We start from the raw sequence: 21,136 nt of genomic DNA on the forward strand, positions 1-21,136 counted from the left end.
TTGACAAGATCGGAACGTTCCTTTTTTCTTTGAGATTTCACTTATCAGGAAAATTAAGGGACGGCTTAGTTTCTATTACTCTATCCTACCCATTCATTCTTTTAAATCTTGGTGATCCATTCCAGAAGAAATCAGTTGACCCCTCCACCCCACAACAAAAATACCTGGAGTAGAATGTTATTGAGTAATCACAGAAAGAGAGAACTCTTGTGTGCTGAGGATATTGGAGACATTAAGGTAGAAGCCTAGTCAAAATTTTTGACAAAATTGGTTATAAATAGCATGAAATTGTTCATTAGTTTATTATGTACAATCATAAAGCTAATGTCCCATGGTACAATGAAATAGCATTCTTTTGTGTGTTACAGTTAAGTTTTTTTGAGAAACGTGTCCTACTATTTCTTGAAAATTGCTATTTATAGAACTATTCCATAGAACACAATGTTAAAGAAAAATTGCATTTTTTGACACTTTTTAAAACCCAGATTTTTTAAATAAGTCAGAACAAAAAGTACTTCATCATTAACAATAATATGATTTTTTCAGCCTATGTCACCAGGCTAGATTTTGAGATATTGCAAAATATCTCTGCCATAGGAACCTGTGGTAAAAGTGTTATAATACATGTAGTGTCAAAATGGCGACTTCCCACTCAAATACAACCATCAATTTCTCGAAAAAAAGGTTGGTGACCCCAACTTTTTTAGGTCAATATCCTTATATTGCCTTGGAGTACAATTTATTGCAAAATGAATAAATTATGTTTTTTTAATATATAAGCAAGTTTTACTATTTTTTGAATTCAGATACACAATGTAATGTGTTATTATTAACACAATCACAGTGCAAGTCATAGAACTTTATTGTACAAAGCAACCTACTGATTTGAAGAAGTTCAGGACAAGCCAAAAATAAATACCGGTAACCAATATTAGACTAGGAAAATAAGATTATGACAGACCAACATCTCCCACCCAACCCCCATGACATGACGCCATTTTGTACCAACTGCTGAAGCCTCGTCCATTGAAGGAATAACAAAAACATAACATTGACAAAACAAGAATACTGTATAGTTTTCATAACCTCATATTAAGTTTAATTTTGATATATCAATTTTATTATAATATAATATAATAATCAAAATAAGCCACTGCAAATATACTTTAAATACAATTTTTTGTATAAAATACTGAGGTTGTTACCTGATATTCCTTGTTCATAGAGCTGGTTGGTACAAATGACATTGTGGCCACACAAGAATCATCGAGCTCTATGAACAAGTGATATAAGGAGATATACTTTTTATCACGTGACCAATTTGACATGACACATGGGTAATGTAGCTAATCTATGGCATGTTATTAACTTTTTGTTTAATGCAGTTACTATTTATTAAATAGAGATCCATTTTCAAATAAAATGTATCCTATTTCTTAGCAAACTTTAAAAAAAGTATTTATTTCCAAAAAATGTTAATACCATGCACAAAATCAGCCCTGTCATCTGGTCAGGAGAGAATCACACAGGATTACAGGTGCAGCAGTCAGGGAAGAAAATGTGCAATAAAAATGTTGGTTGACAAAATAACTAAATATGAAACAGTAATATTTATCAATGAAGCAACATGGTTATTCTGACATTCTGTATTTACAGTAAAACAGGAGAACTGTTTTTGTTCACTGATTTAGTTAGATCATGATATGTATAAACTGTACTACTCATTGAAAGTAACAACATATTTGATTATTCACATCAGAGAAAACTGCATTAAACCGTTCAAGAGAAAATATTGTGCATGTTCAAATCATAATAAGAGTCATAGAAAAAACATTGTGATTCACTACGTAATAACCATAAATTACAACAATTTCCAGTAGCTATTATGTATGCTCTAATGTAATCTGATTAAATGAGATCTCATTACAACAGTATATCTCATTAGTTCAACTGTATTTATAGATGAGTTCATGTTCTATTTACATAGGTTTAAGCAGTCAGTTCAAAATATTCATCCCTTAGGCATGAGGGATCAAAAAGGTGAAAACATTCCAAGGTCATCAACTGATAATCCCTGAGTCCATGTATATAGTTTATCTGCTTCCTTTTCCCAATCCTCTTCCTCTGCATCTTCCTGAATATCTTCTGTTTTTCCTGGCATGTTCGCTGGTACAGTTTTTTCTCTGCGAAAGGAATTCTCAATGTCACCATCTGCCTAAAAGAATAGAAAATGAATCTCTGTTTAACTACTACATTTGGAAAAATACTAAAATATTCACACACCACTGCAATAATAATATAAAATGGTGATCAATTTATGTGCATAATAATGGTCACTATTGCTTCAGAAAAGAAAATAACTACCCTTTATTTTATTTTCACTGTTATAAGAGGAAAAATAAGAAGAAAAATAATTTTGGTCAATTTGTTTTCCAAAATCGATGAGCACACAATTTGTTATTGTTCTTTTAAAATTGTGCTCTTATTTTGATTTTTTCATTTTCATTAAAAATTAACATTTTCTTGCCCTTAATGATTAAAAATAGAGCAATTGATTATAACAATAAATTAGTACCTGCTTATGATCTAGAGGCATGGTATATACTTGACGCATTTTATATGCACGTTCCTTTGCTTGTCTAGATCTCCTGGCTGAAAGTCCAGGAATACTTTGTCGACTCGCTAGTCCAGATTTTGGTGTGGGTGCTGGTGTAATTGGAATAGATCTGAAAAGTGAGACCAGAGTGGTTTTATGTATATGATAGTTATTATTTCTCAAGGGCCATTATACAATAATATAACATGAATTGCATAAAAGTTTCAAAAATAGTACAGCAATATACCTAATCAAAATTTAAGAAATGCCACAATCAACCTAAGATCCTTAAACAGGGTAATAATATATCCCAGTTTGATTCGATGGATAACAATTGTTAACTTTAAATCGAATCGTCATTTCAATTTTACAAACCGACACTGTGTTTCAGTGACGAATAGATTGTGAGACTGATTGCGTCTACAGTACATTGTATTAACTCCTGGAATTCACAAAATTATAGCCACCCACTATGCTTGACCGAGTATTTTAACAACAACAAAATATCAAAATTTCACTAATTCTACAATAAAGTCAAGCTGTGTAAATAAGTACAAGTTGGAAATACCCTTGATCTGAAAATGCTGTATTTGTGGGACATTGCTCATAATGGAAATCTGTGAAGCTCAAGTGGTTCTGATGTTCAGTGTTCTGATTGAGATTTTAATGTTTATGACATGACTGAAACACATTTTATGAATACATTTTGACAGCATATCAGTATTCTATGTAATGTTCCTCACTATAAAATAAAGAGCAATTTCTTTTCAACATGTGATGTTCATTTCGCCAAGTGTGAACATGTTTCAATGTTTCTGTCCCAGTTATTCTTTATGGTGAATACATAGTTTTGACAAGTTCAAAGTGTGTAGGGCAGATTGAACGTATGATTTTGAAGAGAGTTAGAAAAATGTCAGTATTTAAAAGTAATAAAAGTGTTAATAAAATCAAAATGACCATGACCATAACAATGCCCCTGTGTGACAGACACTATTACAATATATAAGAGGTATTTTACCTCAGCTGTGATATTGTTCTAATGTGCGCTAGCTGTATTTCCTGCGTGATAGGACGTGCCATAAGTAATGGCATTTCTTTTCGAAGTCTATCAGATGGACTACCACATCTCATGTAATCTACTATGTCATACAGTATTGTAGTTCTGGGTAGTGCTATAAAAGATGGAAGACAAAGTGGTTAGCTAACACAGAAATGCAAAAGAATTCACCTTTAGTAATGACATATGAGAATCTTATTAATTCAACATCTAATAATTATTTTATAACTGAATAAATGATTGAAGAAATGTCTCGAATAATGGAAGTAATTCACTATCACAATGCATATGACTTACCAGAGAGATCAAGCTTCCTCCAGTGGTTGTCTTTACCACCTAATGTTGCTGGTAGTTCATCTAAATTACTCAAATACTGGGAACGAAATATTGTTATGTAGTGAATGATATGCCATTACAATGTAAATACATGTATGGTGGAGATGATACCACGATTCAAACCAGGATATTTATCGAAGAGTTGCAGAGGTTCTGGATGTCATATAACCACATTTCAATTGCAACACATGAAAGATATTCTTGAGAACCAGAATACAAAGTAGATAAGTGTATGGGTGGGATAACTACACTCTGCCACTACCGTATATGATGAGTGGGAAACATTCTCAATTTGGTATTGAACACACAGAGATAAAATACAACAACTTGAAGTGTAATAAGGGGGTTAGAACTTTAGAGTTATATGATGAGTCATTATTACAACTAACCTGCATATAGTCTTTCATAGTTGTTACATCTATTTCATCTGTAATTTTACTTTTGTCATGTTGACAAGCATCAGTTATCATCTGATCATAAAAATTCCTATGTCCCATAAGTCGACATGCATCCTCAGCTGCCTGTCAAACAATTTAATAATCACCACTCATTAATAAAGCCATGTGCTTGGAAAGACAGGATGATGTGAACGGTCTAGAATTTTGTTGTTGATTGAAGGTGATTATGCATTTTGTGGGTTTGTGGGAGCAAACAATGTTTAGGTCAACGCTCAAGCTACAGATATTTACAAATTGCTATGAATGTGTCCATAAACTAGGATAATATTAATTATTAATACTAGTACTATAATGAACAGAAAAAATAAAAGTGGGGTTCTTACCTCAGATGCAGGTCTAATACATTTCTTTCCACTGATATATTTAACACCTTGTCCACCCGTATGCATGTAAATTTTAAACAATATAAATGGGGGAAATTCAGTACCACCAAACCTGTTAGAAATAACAAAACAACTCAGTTCCCCCTTTTCGTCACAAATTCACAAAATAGTCCTGTTTATAGTCTGCACTTTCTTTCAGAACATAGGGGTAACATTTTTTGAGTAAAAACTAAAAATTGACTCAATTTTTGTTTGTTGGCTTCAAAATTAGGGTTCATTTCTAGAAACATTTAAGAATAAATGAAAAAAAGTGCGGAAAAATTTGGACGAGAAAGTCTACTGGTGAAAGGACAGAAAATTGTAGTAAATGAATGGTACCAGAATACACATTACTATTGTACACTCACCTAAATCTAACCCTCACTTGAACACTAGAATCTCTTAGAAACTGTGCCTCCGAAGGACAGACCTTTCGTAAAATTTCATGTGATAGTGAATGTTCCTGTAAAATATATAATTTATGAGAGGCATGAATGAACTCTTCTGAAGTAAGTAACAGAATCATTTTCTGGGTGCTATTATTGGACAATTCACTTTTCTCATGCCACAGCAATTGTTGACCAGTTTAGGTTCTAACATATTCCATAAATGTGAGCGCGCCACTTGGAACACAAATAGTCAACAATGGTTGAGGTAAGATAAAAGGAAATTCTTCTGTTTCTTAGTTGAATATACTGAAATTGTAAATTACCAAAACCTGGAATATACTAGTATGTGTCAAGCATATAATACAATTTATAACAGCGATAGCAATGGTTCAAATTTAAATAATAGTTACTCTATTAGAAGTGTATCTATAATGGAAGTGCACTTAAACAAAAAATTGCATTTATTGTATTCTGGTTCATTTAATTATGATTTTAACCACAGACATGTCACAGACATATAAGCAACTAATAAAGCAAATATGGTAACTTTATACTTACAGCAGCACAAACAGCATGTTTCAGGAGACGAAACATTTGCCTGTCTCTATAAGAACACCATGCCCTCTCTAGGATACGAGTGGCAAGAATTCTACTGACACTGCAAAGGAAAAATTACAATAAGAATCACAATATGAAAGTCACATACCAATACTATATGTTTCCCTACTTATTGTGTGGAATAACAATAGAGTATTATACAAACTTGTATACTATGATGTTTCAATATTGAAGTTCTTATTTAATCATGGAATTGTCTATAATCCCTCAGGTGAATTTAGAGAGGCAAGCCTTTAGTTTTCTAGTTTCAAATGATAGGCTTCTAGGCATTTAAATAATGATAATAAGAATAATAATAATGACAAGGCTCAAATAAGTGCAGAGAAATTATTATTATCTTCTGTGGTTGTGGGTCTTTGTTTGCCCTAGCTAGCCCTAGTGTGATCTTAATCTTATTTCATATACATTGCATCAGTCTCTTCATAGACTATATATGAATACACTTATAAAAAACTTAAACAATTCATTCAGGCAGTAATAAAATTACAATGAACAAGCAAAAACAAACAAGCACAATGTTACAGTGACACCTCTCTAAGTCGCGGGTGTAGGGATCGAAGCGAAAACCGTGACTTATTGCGGGTCATCTCTTACCAAGAGCCTCATGAAATGAACCTTTGACTTGATTTCAGCTTTCTTGACATAGTGGATCAATGCAAGTTTTTTATGTACGGACAAAAAGGAGCGACCGAGAAGTACACAAAGTGATAAGGTCATGACTTAACACCCCGTTGACACCTTGAGGCCACGATCGTCCTTTGTATCTCAGTAATTAACAGACAGTAGATGTTAAGTTGTCTCCTCCAGCCCTTTAACGGCTATTTAAATACATGATGCAATGAAAAATTTGTTTTTTTACTTCGAAACTGTTTGCAAAATCCAATAGAATGTTTGGGAGCCATCCAACTACCCGCTAAAATCATGACTTACTGAGGCACGACTTAGTGAGGGGTCACTCATGACTGTATCAAAATCTTCAAAAAACTGTACACTGACAACATTTCATGTTTTTTATAACATAGTTACATCAGGGAGCTGTAAATCTCATTACAGCTCCCTGGTTACATGTAGTAACTGTTAAGTGCTGATAATAGTAATGCATTTATTGTAACACATTTACTGATATCGTTTAGCTATTTGAAGGCAGGAAACTGATCACTGAATCCTGTATACAGTGCTACTCTTTCTGTATTACGAAAATTACTAGATATGATCATGGAGGTAGAAACCTCCATGATATGATGTACCCCGGTATTGAACTTCATCTTCTATTATTGCAGAATTCGTTGGTGTCTGCCCATTCCTATTTTTGATAACACCCTGTTGAAAAGAAAATCCACCTTTGATTCAATAATAAAATATTATATCCTTCACAAACACCTCATCTTGTTCTTGATCAACCAAATTTCTACACTAGTATATTGTAATACTTACTCTCTATCACTAAGTACCCCCTGGCTTTCAGCAGGTTCAGCCGCACCAATTGGATTGGGTACACGGGGCAACTGCTGTAAAGAATGTTCACTGGGAACAGTCACGTTGATTGTAGATCTACTGCCTTGACTAGCATGATGTGACCCAGTTCGTTCCATGGCCATTGCCATTTTGATTACGTATTTCAGTTCATAAAAACATAGCACGTTCAAGTAAAGTGTCGGCGAGCACAGCAAGTTCCCAGCACTTTCAAAATTATAGACAACTTCACACAAACCCAAGTTGCTGTTAATCACCAGGTCTTGTATTTCATTACAGGGAGCACTGGTAGCTTTCAAAGCGAGAACTGACTACAGCTTAATCGATGTATAAACTAAACACAAAATAATATATCGATAGACAACGGAATCAAAACCAGCATTATCAACACCAATATTTCCTGCGATTGTTTTGATTTTGTCAGACAATCTTGTTTCAAAATGGCGACTGTTTTCCCACAATGCCTTGCTGGTGGCTAGGCTACGAATGGAGCGGCTAGGTTGCTTATGATATGTAATCTCGAAATTTCCCACTTCAACATATAGTCACTGAGAATGAAATCATTGAATAATAACACCCTTGCCAATTCGGGAAGTGTGTTAACTATCAGTTTAATGTTTTTCACATCATTATAGTCATGTACCATATTCTATTTCATGTGCAGGTCAAACTCCAGGTCACAGCTACGTATTTCTAAACTACTGCATAGGGAGTTCAACTACTAACGCGAGATGTTGACTTTCGTAACGAGACTCTACAAATTCCTTGAGTTTCGGCACGAAGAGTGTATCCTGTGTTATCCGTCAAACGTGTATTTGCTGTTTCGGAAGGGACACTACGTTTTCTGGGATAGGTAGACAAATCAGTCAAGGCAAGTTCCTTTCGCGACAAAATTGCGCGTCCACCCTGGCAACAAAATGCGTTTGAAGACTACGTTAGCAAAAGAACCAAAACATATCCTTTTTTGTGAATTACATTTTTATTTTGTATATTATTGACTACTATGTACTAGGATTATTATTAGAAACACATTTTAGTGTAAGCATTTTTCTGTAAACTATTTTTCCAAAGTACGTTTTCTTAACTTCTGAGTACATAAAGAATTGGTGAGCTGTGTGGCATGGACCAAAGCAGATGAATTGTATTCCTGTGGAGATGATCATCAAATAATGAAATGGAATCTCATGTCGGATGAAACCACTCAACTAGCAAAGTTGCCAGCAGAAGTATATGCCACAGATATACATTTTTTCCCTAAAGCCACTGGTTCAAAAGGAAAGCAAGTACAAGCAGATGTATTTGTACTAACGTCTACAGATGGTTAGTTCTAACCCTTGACTAAAACTTCTTATTTTTCTTCATTTTCTAACCAAGTGCTTACTTTTCTAACATGTCATTCACCAGTAATATATTTGTTATAAATCAAACTATTTTCTTGTGGATTTATTAATTGTGACTAAGATAAGAATTCACCAATCTGAATGAATTAAGATCCTTGTTAGGTTTCTTTTATATTGCTATAATCGACAAGTAGATTTCAAAAAATTAGTAATCCAAATATTGTCATTTGGACTTGAAGAAACTTTACTAGCAGTCACAGACAAATTACCGTTGTGTTTCTATTATTGGACCAATCAGGCACGTCAAAAGAGACTGTAACGACTTTATGGTGCCCATGGATTATTCTTTTTTAATCTGAAATAATCCTCAATAATAACAATAATAAGGTCCCAACAAAAAACATAACATAGTTTAATTCCTTGGCAAATGGATACACATGGCAATTCAGTAAAATGTGCTTTTAATAGAATTGTATATATTTAAGGGATGAGAACTGGATTTGCATATCAGTGATCAAATTTCCCGTCACTGCTTCTAATTGTAATGCTGATTTTTATTTTTGTCCCTTATCATTCTGTAAACATTGTATATGCACTACACATGTGATAGGCTTTTGAATTAACTGTTACGTAGTTAATTTTTTTCGGTTGTTAACTGTGAAAGCTGTTCGCTTTCGTAATTAATAACAACTTTGTCCTCCAAAAATATTCTAATTATAGTAAAATTAATAAAAAAATAAAATGTAGATAAATTGTGTTAGAAAAAATTACATGATGTATATATTTAAAATAAAACCTAACATAAATTTTATTTTAAGCAGATTAAGATTTCAATAAGTAATGTGGTGTGAATGAATCCAGTCAAATGCATTATGTATTCAAATGTGTGTATTGTAGGCAAATTTCATCTGATCTCAAGATCAGGCAGAGTTGAGAAATCAGTGGAAGCTCACAAGGGAGCAGTGTTGGCAGGAAGGTGGAGTTATGATGGAAATGCCATGGTAACAGCAGGTGAAGATGGCCAAGTAAAAATATGGTCTAGAGGTGGAATGTTGAGATCAACATTGACACAGTCAGGTATGATAGCTTTCTGTTTAATGAAATACCAAATAAGTGAATTCATGAGAGTGTATTTATTATACTTCACTTGCAATTAATACAAAATTGTTAAATAAAATGCCGTGTGTTGAATATGATATTTTCATCCACTCATATCTTTTGCATTGGATTGATCTTTTAGGTACTTCAGTGTACTCAGTGGCATGGGGTCCTGATTCTGACCAAGTTTTGTTTACAAATAGTAAACAACTTATCATTAAATCTTTGCTTGCAAATGCTAAACCCATGCAGGTGAGTAACACATTAGTTTGTAACCTTACATGTATCATTTAAGGAAACATGAATATCTTGAATGAACTAACACAATGCAGTGAATCCTGTTTTAGCTAAAGTTTTTGCTTTTTGACTGTCTGTAATTATGTTTATAATGTCTACCTTTGACAAACTTTGAGCTTATAATAAGTTGTGATTACTAATATCAAAGGTAAATAGAATGATTGCCACCATTGTGTTTCCAAATATTTGGGAAATATTTTATTAAAATCTGTGAGCAATATGTGAAATAATGTCTGTTGGGCTTTAATGAACCCTGTATACATACTAGCGGTATACATTTATTTGAATCTTGTTTATGTTCGTGTTGTAATGTAAAACATGTAATCTGTTGAACTCAGTGGAAGGCTCATGATGGTGTGATACTAAAAGTAGACTGGAACCCAGTGAATAACTTAATACTCTCTGGAGGTGAAGATTGTCGATATAAAGTATGGGACAGTTATGGTCGTCAGTTGTACTGCTCAGGATCACATGACTACCCTATCATGTCAGTTTCCTGGGCACCTGATGGTGAACTCTTTGCAGTAGGATCATTCAACACACTCAGACTGTGCGATAAATCTGGGGTGAGTATCTGTTATAAATTAGAGGTTATAAACAGCCAGCAAGGGTAGCGGATATAGCACTTTGATTTTCAATTTGATTTCTTCTCTGTAGATAAGTGCAATATTATATTACAATAAGATTATTTCCTGAGTTGGGGATTATAAAAGGGATATGGAAGCCTCAAAAGAGATCAGACCTTCCTGTTGAAAAATAGCATATTTGCCCTAATATAAGTGAGGTGATTATTGGCTAGATGTGGTATAGAAGACACACTGGGAATTTCTCACTAAATTTACATTTCAAGCAATTTTTATTATTACTTGTACCATGTTTTTCTGTTTTTTGATCTTCAGTTAGATTTTCACAAGTTTAAATTATCACTCTTCCATTCCTTAATATTTGAAGATAGTCTAATAACAAATCTCCCTTAATCACTCATGCGAGTCGTTTTTAGCTCCCAGGTCATTTTCAAAAGGCATTACCTGCAAAATCTGTTTTGTCTTCACAGATGTAAAACATTCATAAATCTAAATTACTTGTACTGTCAAGGTTTAGATAGTGTTTCTATGTTTAATCGTGCGATTTGTTATTTGTAACTCTTCCACGAACAGATTAGTACAAACCAAGACCTATTTCCTGTAATCTCGCCTGTATATCAGTCTTATTTTAAATACCCCAGACCATTCGTCCCGGTGTTATCGCTATCGCCACACGAGACTCCAGCTTGTCTCCTATACAATTTTCCTTCCGCCCACTTAATTTTAATATTCATATGACCTTTGCACTGACATCGATAGCCAATCGCATTCGACCGCGGACGTCACTCTAAATAAACAACTGAATAAATTAATATACCATATTTGGAAGATAGCGGGTAAATTCAACGTTGTTGGTGTGTTCCTTCGGTTCCGAAGTCGCACGAAACGAGTTCATGTTCCGTTATCTTTCGCAAGTAAAACAGGTCGATATGTATTAAACATGGCATTTGTTTTCTTGTTTTAACCCCCTTATTACGCAAGCTTCCGTCGAAGTGGTGTTTTTTTCGACGATTTGTGGCATGTTGCAAAACGAACGAAACATTGCGGCATTCTTAGCGGTGGATAAGGGATCGACTATGTCGTCACATTTATGTCTCGTTTGAAAGAGAATAAACAACCGCTCAGAAAAATATGTTGCTAATATTTAAGTGCGGTGCCTTGAAATCGCCTGCCCGACGTCCAAATTTCAAAAGGATGTTCGATTTGCAATGACGACCGTTCATATGTACTAGGCGACGTTACTAATTACTACTAGGGTCGGTGTTTGCATTAAGAATTATAGAACAAAAGATCAGCAAAGCGGTGCTTTTGTCGGCGATTTTGTCAAAGGGAATATTGATAAAATGTTGCAAAACAGAATCGCGAGTTGGGTGAAAAATTGCGCCGGCGGCATTCTCAGCGATGGCGACACCCGAGAAACACCGTGTCACGGTGCATTCGTGCATCAGTACACCGAAGAAATACATACATATTGTTGCGGACGACTATTGTAGACTGTGTTCGTGTAGTCTTCGAGTTTGTGGACAGTTAAAGTCGTGTGTGAATTTATTCAAGCCAGGAAAAGCAGGAGGGATAACTTATGGAAATCGTCTTTCCAATTTGATCCAGTGCGACGTTGTGAAAGGAGCGACTCTGTCGTCTCATCTATGTCTAGTTTGTAAGAGAAAGATTGATAGCGCAGAAAAATCCGCCAATAATGTAAAACAGTGGCGTGAAATTGTCAGTCATTCTAATATCTCCCAACCTGTGAACAAAAGGGTTAAGCGTGCTGCCTTGAAATCGCCTGCCAAAACTAAAATGGCGCGTGTCACGTGACTTTGTTTACTAAAGATAGCGTGGGCGTTTGATTGACACTCAACTCATTAGTATTCCACCAATCACAGCTACATCTACTTTCTGGATGTGCGCAGTCAAATTGTATAGGAGACAAGCTGGAGTCTCGTGTGGCGATAGCGATAACACCGGGACGAATGGTCTGGGGTATATTTTAAAATTTGTTTTTTTACAGTGGTCATATGCACTGGAAAAGCCCAGCACAGGTAGTTTGTTTAATTTAGCTTGGAGTAAAGATGGAACACAGGTTGCAGGGGCTTGTGGTAATGGTCATGTTATATTTGCAAATGTCATTGAAAGGTAAACATTCATTTTCTTTTCTTTACTTCTTGTGTGTAGAAGCAGCGTAGGACTTGGCTTTTTCACTGCCCGACTTTTTTGCCCAAATTTGTCTGCATTTTCTTTTTATATTCAATATTTCTGAAAATGAATCCATTTATTTCCACTGGCTGGGAACAAGTTGAACAGGGCCCTCTATGTTTGTGTTTTGTTCTTTCCCATAATATTATACAGGAAGTGGAAGAACATTAATTTTCATGTTATCAAAATACAATCATTATAATATATTTATTAAATAATATGTTAAATATATTAAAAAAATTATTATTTTCAAAAAGTTAAATCTGCTGAAATTTATATTAAAATTACATTGTAATCATTAATATTTAGATTTTTATTGAAATTTACAACATAGAGAATTTTGATCTCATTTACTGTACTGTTGATGTTTGCTGGTGTCGCCATAGTTAATTAGTCTAATTATGAAAATTTTGGTCATACATTTGGAACAGTTGTTTTAGTTGCATTCAGAAGTATGGCAGTGTCAACAGTAACTGAAACGACAGGAAAATGAGGCTAGTCATTATAGATTTTTTCTCCAAAAAGTAAAAATTGAATGGAAAAGAATTCTTTTTCAACATTCTTCAAAAATATCTGATTATTAAAAGCCAACATCATACATCAAGTCTTGTTTGAACATTACACTTGCTGTGCAAATAAATGTTTTTTTTTTCATAAAACGCAATTGCTTACAAGTACACACACGTACATGTATTTCTTCTTTCTACATGTTATATTACTTTCTTTTCAGGCGATTAGAATGGAAGAACTATGAGGTAGTAGTAGCATCGCGCAAAACAATCCATGTCAGAGAAGTTTTGAATGATGCTAAGGAAAAACTAGAGTTCCGAGATAGAATTATTAAAACCTCATTAGCATGGAATCATTTAGTAGTTGCAACGTCTTCACAGTGTTATGTTTACAGGTATGCTTGGATCACAACCTATCAATCAATACTGATGTTTTTAACACATCCTCTGCTAAATTCCAGTATGGATAGCCAAACTAAATGGAATGAAAAAACTGTGAATGCAGACGATGTGTTCTGATACTTGACGATATGATACTTGTCTATAGTTGCTAGAATAGTTAAAATATGCAAATCACATCTATGTGTATACCTAACCTCTCTTACGGTATCTGAGGTTTTAAAGAGCATTTGCAATATAAAGAAATTACTTTGGTAGAGAAATAAATTTAGTGAATTTAATATTGCATGGATATACAAGTTTTAAATTTAAGTTTTTATTTATCAGAAGTAACTTGACTGTCAGATAAGCCTGATTTATAAACCTTATACACTGTATTTCTGTAGCACCAAGAATTGGAATACTCCTATGATATTTGATTTAAAGGAAGGTACAGTTACTCTAATAGTACAAGCTGAAAAGTAAGTGTCTTATTTTTATGTGATACAAAACAAAATGAAAACAACAGTACACATATTCCCAGGTTAATACAATTGTGTAGCATGTTTTAATAGAGGGAAACATTCTGTTTTTCATTTATTACTTTTAGATATTTTGCTATTGTGGATAATGCTGGGGTTCACATTCATACATATGAGGTAAGTGATGTCCTAATAAAACTTGCAGATTTAGTAATAATAATGATTGCTTATTATTAGTCCCCGTTCGGATGCAGTCCGAAAACGGGGACTTATGTTTATGACCTCTGTGCGTGCGTGCGTGTGTGCGTCTGTCTTAAAAATGCCTGGACCAATCACAATCAAACTTCACACATACATCACACATGATATTATACATATGCACGTCAATTTGTTTCACGATCTGATTTAAGATGGCCGAATGGCGGCCATTTTTGTGCTAAAAATCATCAAAATCAAGCATTTCCCAGCTGTTTATAGATGGATTTTGTTCAAACCTTGTATATACGTTGGACATTATAGGACCTTGATGCACAACATGTTGTTTTACGATCTGATTTAAGGTGGCCGAATGGCGTCCATTTTTGTGCTGAAAAATCCTAAAAATCCAGCATTTCTCGGCTGTTTACAGATGGATTTTGTTCAAACTTTGTATTTACATTAGACATTATGGGCCCTTCATGCAAATAATTTTATTTTTCAGATAAGATTCAAAATGGCCGGCTGGAGGCCATTTTGTTTTAATGAATGTGGTTCTCGTGCCATATCTCTGACTTGTTTTGACTGATTATGTTCAAATTTTAAATATTCATTATACATCATGTCATAGATAAACAGATATATTGGTTCGACGATCATATTCAAAATGGCCGAATGGTGGTCATTTTTGTGCTAAAAAATCATCAAATATCAAGCATTTCTGGCATTTCTGGATGGATTTCAGTCAAACTTGGTACATACATTAGACATTACTGGTTCCTGATGCACGTCATTTTATTTGTCAGATTGGATTCAAAATGGCTGACTGGCGGCCATTTTGTTTTAATGATTGGGCTTCTAGAGCCATGTCTCTTAAATGCTTTGACTGATTATGTTCAAATTTTATATATTCGTTATAAATCATGTTATATATATACATGTATTCAAAATGGTTGATTTTGAATGCTGTTCCAGAGCAATATCTCTCAATATGGACAAGTACTTGTTTGACGATCAGATACAAATGTCAATCATTTTAATGTTAAAAAATCATATTTCTGACATGGTTATATTCCAGCTATATTACTATAAACAAAACTATATATCTTAAATTTGATAACTAACGGGGACTGTGCCATGCATGGCTTGTTATATATTATATATACCAGGGTAGTTTCAAATTTCGCAATGGGTCTGAACTCCATTTTCAGGACATAATTTTCATTCTTGATTGTACCTCCATTTCCCATTCTTTACAGGGTCGTCTTGTATCGTCTCCAAAGTTTACTGGCATGAGGACAGATATTTTGAATTATCATTCTTTGGCACTTAGCAATGACACCATCGCAATCCGAGATAAAGTAGATGAAAAATTGGTTCATGTCTTTGATGCATCTACTGGTAAAGCTTTAGGTGATGGCAAACCTATTGCACACAAAGTAAGATTTGTTTCTTTTCATTAACGTGTCAACATTGTTACATATTATCACCAAAAGCAATGATTTCAACTGTTTTAAATTGTTACTATAGTTTGATGTGATGGAGATTGGTTTGGATCAGTATGGACCAGCATCAGAACGAAGACTATCCATAGTGGATAAGAATAGAGACCTTCATCTAACGTCAGTGAGAACTGTTGGCAAAACACAACAGATTATAAAACTAGGTAAAGTCTAATACTTCTTATGTTATGTGGGCATTTTGTTGAGCCAAACAGAATAATTACAAGATTGCGAGAAGTGCTTTATTCCAACCTGAAGCATTAAACTAAACAAGTATCCTATTTTCACATAGTCACACTGTCATCATTGTAATATAATCATAATAATATTTATTGCATCTTTAGAAATATGGTATTTCTATTAGTACAGTAGCTATAAAAGTATAATGCAATTTGTTTTGATAGGTACCATGATAAGCAGTCTTAGTTGGAATGATACAACTAATATACTGTCAGCCCTTCAGGATGGTAAATTGAGTGTTTGGTACTACCCTAATGCTGTTTATGTTGATAAAGAATTGCTGTCTAAAACAATACTTGAAAAAGATACCAGGTATGACAAAGGAGTTATGTACCGTAGTTATAACAATTATCTTGAGTCTGCATGCTGAGTCAGGCAATGGAATATCTTGTGTGAATTACATTAAACAAATATATTACATATAAAAGTTTTCATGCGAGTGTGATATGACATGTTAAAATAAATGAATGTTTTATTACAGTGAATTTGGGAAGAATCCTAATTTGGTTAGTTTCCTTGGTAATCATTTAACTATACGTCGAGCTGATGGTTCTTTAGTCAGTACTGGAATTATTCCCTATCCTGCCATGTTACATGAATTGGTCTATGGCAATAGATGGGAAGACGCAGTAAGACTTTGTAGATTTGTCAAGGTATGTATTTGTGCTTCCTGTAGATTATGAGGCAGTGTGCATCTTTCAAAGATGTATTTTGTAGCTCTCGCTTATTTACTATTTGACTTTGTGCTTTGTGTATTTTTGTTTGTTTTTTGTGGTTCACACAATATTTCTATTTAGTTATAATGTTCATATATATCTGAAATATGCAATTTCATACACTATGTTTTGTTTTACAGGACCCAGCTATGTGGGGATGTCTAGCAGCTATGGCTGCTTATGCCAAGGAATTGAATACTGCTGAAATAGCATATGCAGCCATTGATGAGGTAAGTATTACTATGACTATTTTATTTATATCAAGCTGCATTATATTACATGAATGCAAGTTAAAGATGATTGTACTTCCACCCAATAGCCAGATTATCCACTACTCCTAATGACTTCACATTCTGGTACTTTTTACCTAGGGATTGAGAGAGAGTGCTATCATGAATATGAAATCATATTGCATATTTAATCAGGAATTATATAACCCTTTTTGTAGGCAGACAAAGTTGAGTTTATTATTCATATCAAAGAAATTCCATCTAAGGAGGCCCGTAGTGCTGAGATGGCCTTGTTTTGTGGTAACTCTCAAGATGCGGAAGGTATTCTATTACAAGGAGGACTTATATTCAGAGCAATTATGATGAATATAGAGCTCTATAATTGGGACAGGTATGTCTACATTTAACAACAAGTCTTTCCTGTGGAACACATAAATAATTTACAGCAATTCTTGACTATGTTGGTATTATCAGGATATACATGTCTGATTACTGTGTTTTACAGGGCATTGGAGTTAGCAGTGAAACACAAAACACATGTTGATACAGTGTTAGCATACAGACAGAAATTTTTGGATGACTTTGATAAGAAGGAAACCAACAAGAGATTCTTGCAATATGCTGAAGGGGTAAGTTTGTATTCATGAGTTTTGCATACAACATGCATTAACGTAACCTCAAGTATTGTTGGGCTAATACAAATAATCTATTTGGAAAATCTACTATAAATCTATTTTAATTTCATCTCATCTCGGAAGTAAGATCTCTTGATAGATTTAACACTCAGAAGTGTGTGGTTTATTTACAGGTGGAAGTTAACTGGGAAAAGATTGAAGCTAAGATAGAAAATGAATATCAGAAAGAACGAGATAAGCCTGACAAATACAGGAAGTAGAGTCGCAACACATAAAAAAATTGTGTTTAGATGTACATTATACTTATAATTTAAATGATAAATATGTTCATTACCAGGAATTGAAACTTGTACAAATGTCATGAAGTTGCAGTTTATCTGCTTTCCTAAATACTGCTGTATATACTGTTCTGGATAACTAGTTAAATTGAAATTTTTGGTTGCATATACAATAAACTGTGTTTCATAAAATAATGACCTACACACATGTACAAGCACTTTGAATTATTATGGACAGCAAATGTGTCAACATCATGCAATTATTTTGTATTTCGCAATTTGTACATAGTCTACATTGTTTTGCAGTTTAATTCAATACGAAAAATTATTTCCCAAACCTGTGCATTTCTACCACAATGGAATTAGATTCCTGGCATGCCTGCATAGATGAATTTGGTATGTAAGTAAAAGATTTTCCAGAGCTTTGACTGGTCTGAATGCAACCTATTTTTATGTAAATACACATCATGGACATTCATACATTTTAAAATGAGAACTATATACAAGGACTGTGTATTTTCACTACTTGGTTATTTTATCAATCGCAAAACAAGTTTTGCTCTATTGTTGCAAATTGCTTTAATGTGTAAATAAATTCACAATTTTTCTTAAGATGTAGACTCGTTTGTTAAATTGGTAGAGAACATGAAGGCTGATAGATCCCTGAAACCCTAACATGCTTACCAAATTTAGGGAGATATGTGAAATAGAAGTTGACCAGGTTGATAATAGGTTGTAGAGATACACAGTAATTACAAGAAACCAAAACGGACACTAAAAGTCCTTGTTTTCTAGTACTTTTACCTGTAACATTATGTGCAAGCCAACCTTAGAAGATTATACTACTTTCATAATCAACATGTGTTAAGTCTTGTCATTGAATAAGAATCGTGCATCTTCATGTGGCTTCATGTCTTATTCATTGTGTTTATCACCTGAAAATGATCTCAAATACACACTACTGGCAAAAAAATCAATTTCCTACTCAGCAAGTTAGCATAAATACCAAAATTGTGTAAGAAATTTGTCAGCAAATTAATTTAAAATAAGTAACTTAACTATAGGAAAGTCTTAATTTAATGTACAGGTAGTGAGTATGCTGATGTTTACATAAAACCATGTCTGAAGTGAAAGAGAAATTGCATGTGGCTAAATGTAATTTTTGTTAATAGTCATTGAAAATAAGTCCCTGTTGGTAATTTTTCAAAGTGCTCTCTCATCAGTCATTCAAAAGAAAAGGGTTGATTTTATGTCATGTCAGAAAAAAGCAATGACCTATTAAATGTGTCAAATGAGGCCTGCTACAAACTGAAGCCAGTTTATTTGTGCAATTTTTGTGAATGAAATAGGATTGTGGTCCTGGAACATGTTAATACAAAACGCCCACCAGTCGTCCATTTTGATTCTGATATGGCCAAAATAAATACACATAAATGCTTGTGTAGCGGGGATGTGCTTCCAATATTGTAGTGAATAGAGTTCCTTATTTGTACGTTTAGTTTTACATTAAATTCTGTGTATATTAATTACCTGATTTGCATAATAAGTACTTATCATGGTACATTGTGACGACCATGCGTTGTTTATCTCAAATATTAACTTTCAATATGCCTCCAATACTATCAGCTTTAGTAGATTAACTTTAAATCTCTTGATTGTCAAATGAACACATTTGCATATAATTGGTCTAGGCATGTGCAAGATGCATGTGGAGACTTGTACACAGTCGCACAAGTCTCCGTTTTCAGACTTTGTCTGAACAGGGACTAAAATAACATGATGCACCACCGGTTTATTGGTCTGTTAATCATCCAAAACTACATTCTTGTACAAATTTGTTTTATCATAATACTGGCCATCAGCTTGCTTGGGTGATTGGACATTAAGCTGGGAAGTAAATACTATGCTACCCAATATTATGGCAGTATTGAGGCAGACTAAAACAAAGAAAACACTGCATTTTTCTTTTTAAAAAAATAAGAGTGCAGCCACATTAATATCATTTTCCAATTAGATTGCAAAAATGGTGTGAATGCACTAAAGTCTGGATAACCCTGAAAAGAAAGTAGCGCCTTTTGGCAATTAATTGGTTTTGTAGTCGGACATCATGGATCATGTGATGATTGCCATGCCTCTCCAACCAATCATGAACCAGATCATACAAGAGAACCAAAACTGTATATAACTTTGGACAGAAATAGGAAACTATTGTCCACTCATTATTTTCCATCCTACATGCGACAGGTTTGTTGGACCATAGCAAAGAAAATGAGTTTGATCATGGGCCACACCACATCCATTTACTGTGTCATGTTATATGCAAATTGTCAGCTCATGAATATTAATAGGAACAAGACTCATTCTGTATTTCAACATTTTCCCCTTTTGTTATATGTACGTACGTGTTTCTGAAACTGTGCCAAAAATAGTTGGCTATCCTATATTGGCTTGTTAGTATACTTAAAAATTAGAAAGTTGTCTTCGTTCATTGTTTTTTTCCATTATACATGCATAAGGGATAATTCACTCTTCTGGTGTTTTGTCAATGCAACTGACACTGCTGAAGAATTCTTACCTGTAAATCGTTCAGCCCAAATGCCCTATTACTTTGTAACAGAATGAAATAATATAGCTAGAGCATGTTACTCAATGCAAGATTAACTTGTGCAGTAAAACATGGCAAATATGGTTTCAAATCAATTTATTTATAAAACTAACTACAAAATGTATAAAACAAATGTAAGTTTTTTTTTACTAAACTAAGTATGGCAAGTCAAATACAAATTTGAGCTTCTTCCCCTGCAAGATTAACACATTGTCATTCATGCATGGTTCTGATTGCCGTTGATATAACAGAATAAATGTTTTGTTGCTGCCAATGGTCAAAATATTGAGTCACATTTCAGTGATCCAGCATACAAGAGATGCACTTTTAACAAAGCAGATATAGTTATTCAGCTATACATTCTTTTTCCACAGAATACAAAATATGACAAAATTTACCAAGCATACCTATCAGCAATTAAATGTCCAGAAAACAAAGTCAATGACCTTAAATACTAAAGTGTTCTAGTCGAGTGTTCAAATGTTCTTGTACATCACAAATCGTAAATACTACCCCTTGATACGTTGTTTATTTAAGTTTAAGAGTTAATTTCAGGAAATACGCA

At 33.8% G+C, this 21,136-nt stretch overlaps 2 protein-coding genes across 2 annotated transcripts; one reads left to right on the forward strand and one right to left on the reverse strand.

Moving 5' to 3' along the window:
- Window positions 1-271: 271 nt before the first annotated feature.
- On the reverse strand, window positions 272-7,732 carry LOC100377974 (uncharacterized protein CXorf58-like). The gene is made up of 9 exons (XM_002736505.4): window positions 7,251-7,732; window positions 5,757-5,856; window positions 5,178-5,272; window positions 4,771-4,882; window positions 4,379-4,510; window positions 3,951-4,026; window positions 3,615-3,768; window positions 2,576-2,726; window positions 272-2,215 (listed from the first exon to the last, which is right to left on the reverse strand). The coding sequence occupies exons 1-9, from the start codon at window positions 7,418-7,420 to the stop codon at window positions 2,033-2,035; spliced, it is 1,173 nt and encodes a 390-aa protein (XP_002736551.1). The 5' UTR covers window positions 7,421-7,732; the 3' UTR covers window positions 272-2,032.
- Window positions 7,733-8,388: 656 nt separating this feature from the next.
- Window positions 8,389-18,578, forward strand: LOC100373829 (intraflagellar transport protein 80 homolog). Its single transcript, XM_085500898.1, has 16 exons — window positions 8,389-8,609; window positions 9,527-9,706; window positions 9,870-9,979; window positions 10,363-10,590; window positions 12,617-12,741; window positions 13,532-13,705; window positions 14,096-14,170; window positions 14,299-14,347; window positions 15,625-15,804; window positions 15,896-16,031; window positions 16,272-16,419; window positions 16,589-16,760; window positions 16,964-17,053; window positions 17,272-17,444; window positions 17,559-17,682; window positions 17,862-18,578. The coding sequence occupies exons 1-16, from the start codon at window positions 8,459-8,461 to the stop codon at window positions 17,946-17,948; spliced, it is 2,202 nt and encodes a 733-aa protein (XP_085357024.1). The 5' UTR covers window positions 8,389-8,458; the 3' UTR covers window positions 17,949-18,578.
- Window positions 18,579-21,136: the final 2,558 nt, after the last annotated feature.

Source organism: Saccoglossus kowalevskii, chromosome 1 (assembly GCF_978046115.1).
Source record: "Saccoglossus kowalevskii chromosome 1, keSacKowa6.1, whole genome shotgun sequence".
Classification (NCBI taxonomy): domain Eukaryota; kingdom Metazoa; phylum Hemichordata; class Enteropneusta; family Harrimaniidae; genus Saccoglossus; species Saccoglossus kowalevskii.

Coding starts and splice junctions, on each gene's coding strand:
- LOC100377974 (XM_002736505.4), bottom strand. CDS start 7,420: ATGGCAATGGCCATGGAACGAACTGGGTCACATCATGCTAGTCAAGGC. Junction 4,883..5,177: donor CAAGTGAGGGTTAGATTTAG/GTGAGTGTACAA, acceptor TATTTCTAACAG/GTTTGGTGGTACTGAATTTC. Junction 2,727..3,614: donor AGAACAATATCACAGCTGAG/GTAAAATACCTC, acceptor CTCACTTTTCAG/ATCTATTCCAATTACACCAG.
- LOC100373829 (XM_085500898.1), top strand. CDS start 8,459: ATGAAATGGAATCTCATGTCGGATGAAACCACTCAACTAGCAAAGTTG. Junction 9,980..10,362: donor CAAATGCTAAACCCATGCAG/GTGAGTAACACA, acceptor TGTTGAACTCAG/TGGAAGGCTCATGATGGTGT. Junction 15,805..15,895: donor GCAAACCTATTGCACACAAA/GTAAGATTTGTT, acceptor TTGTTACTATAG/TTTGATGTGATGGAGATTGG.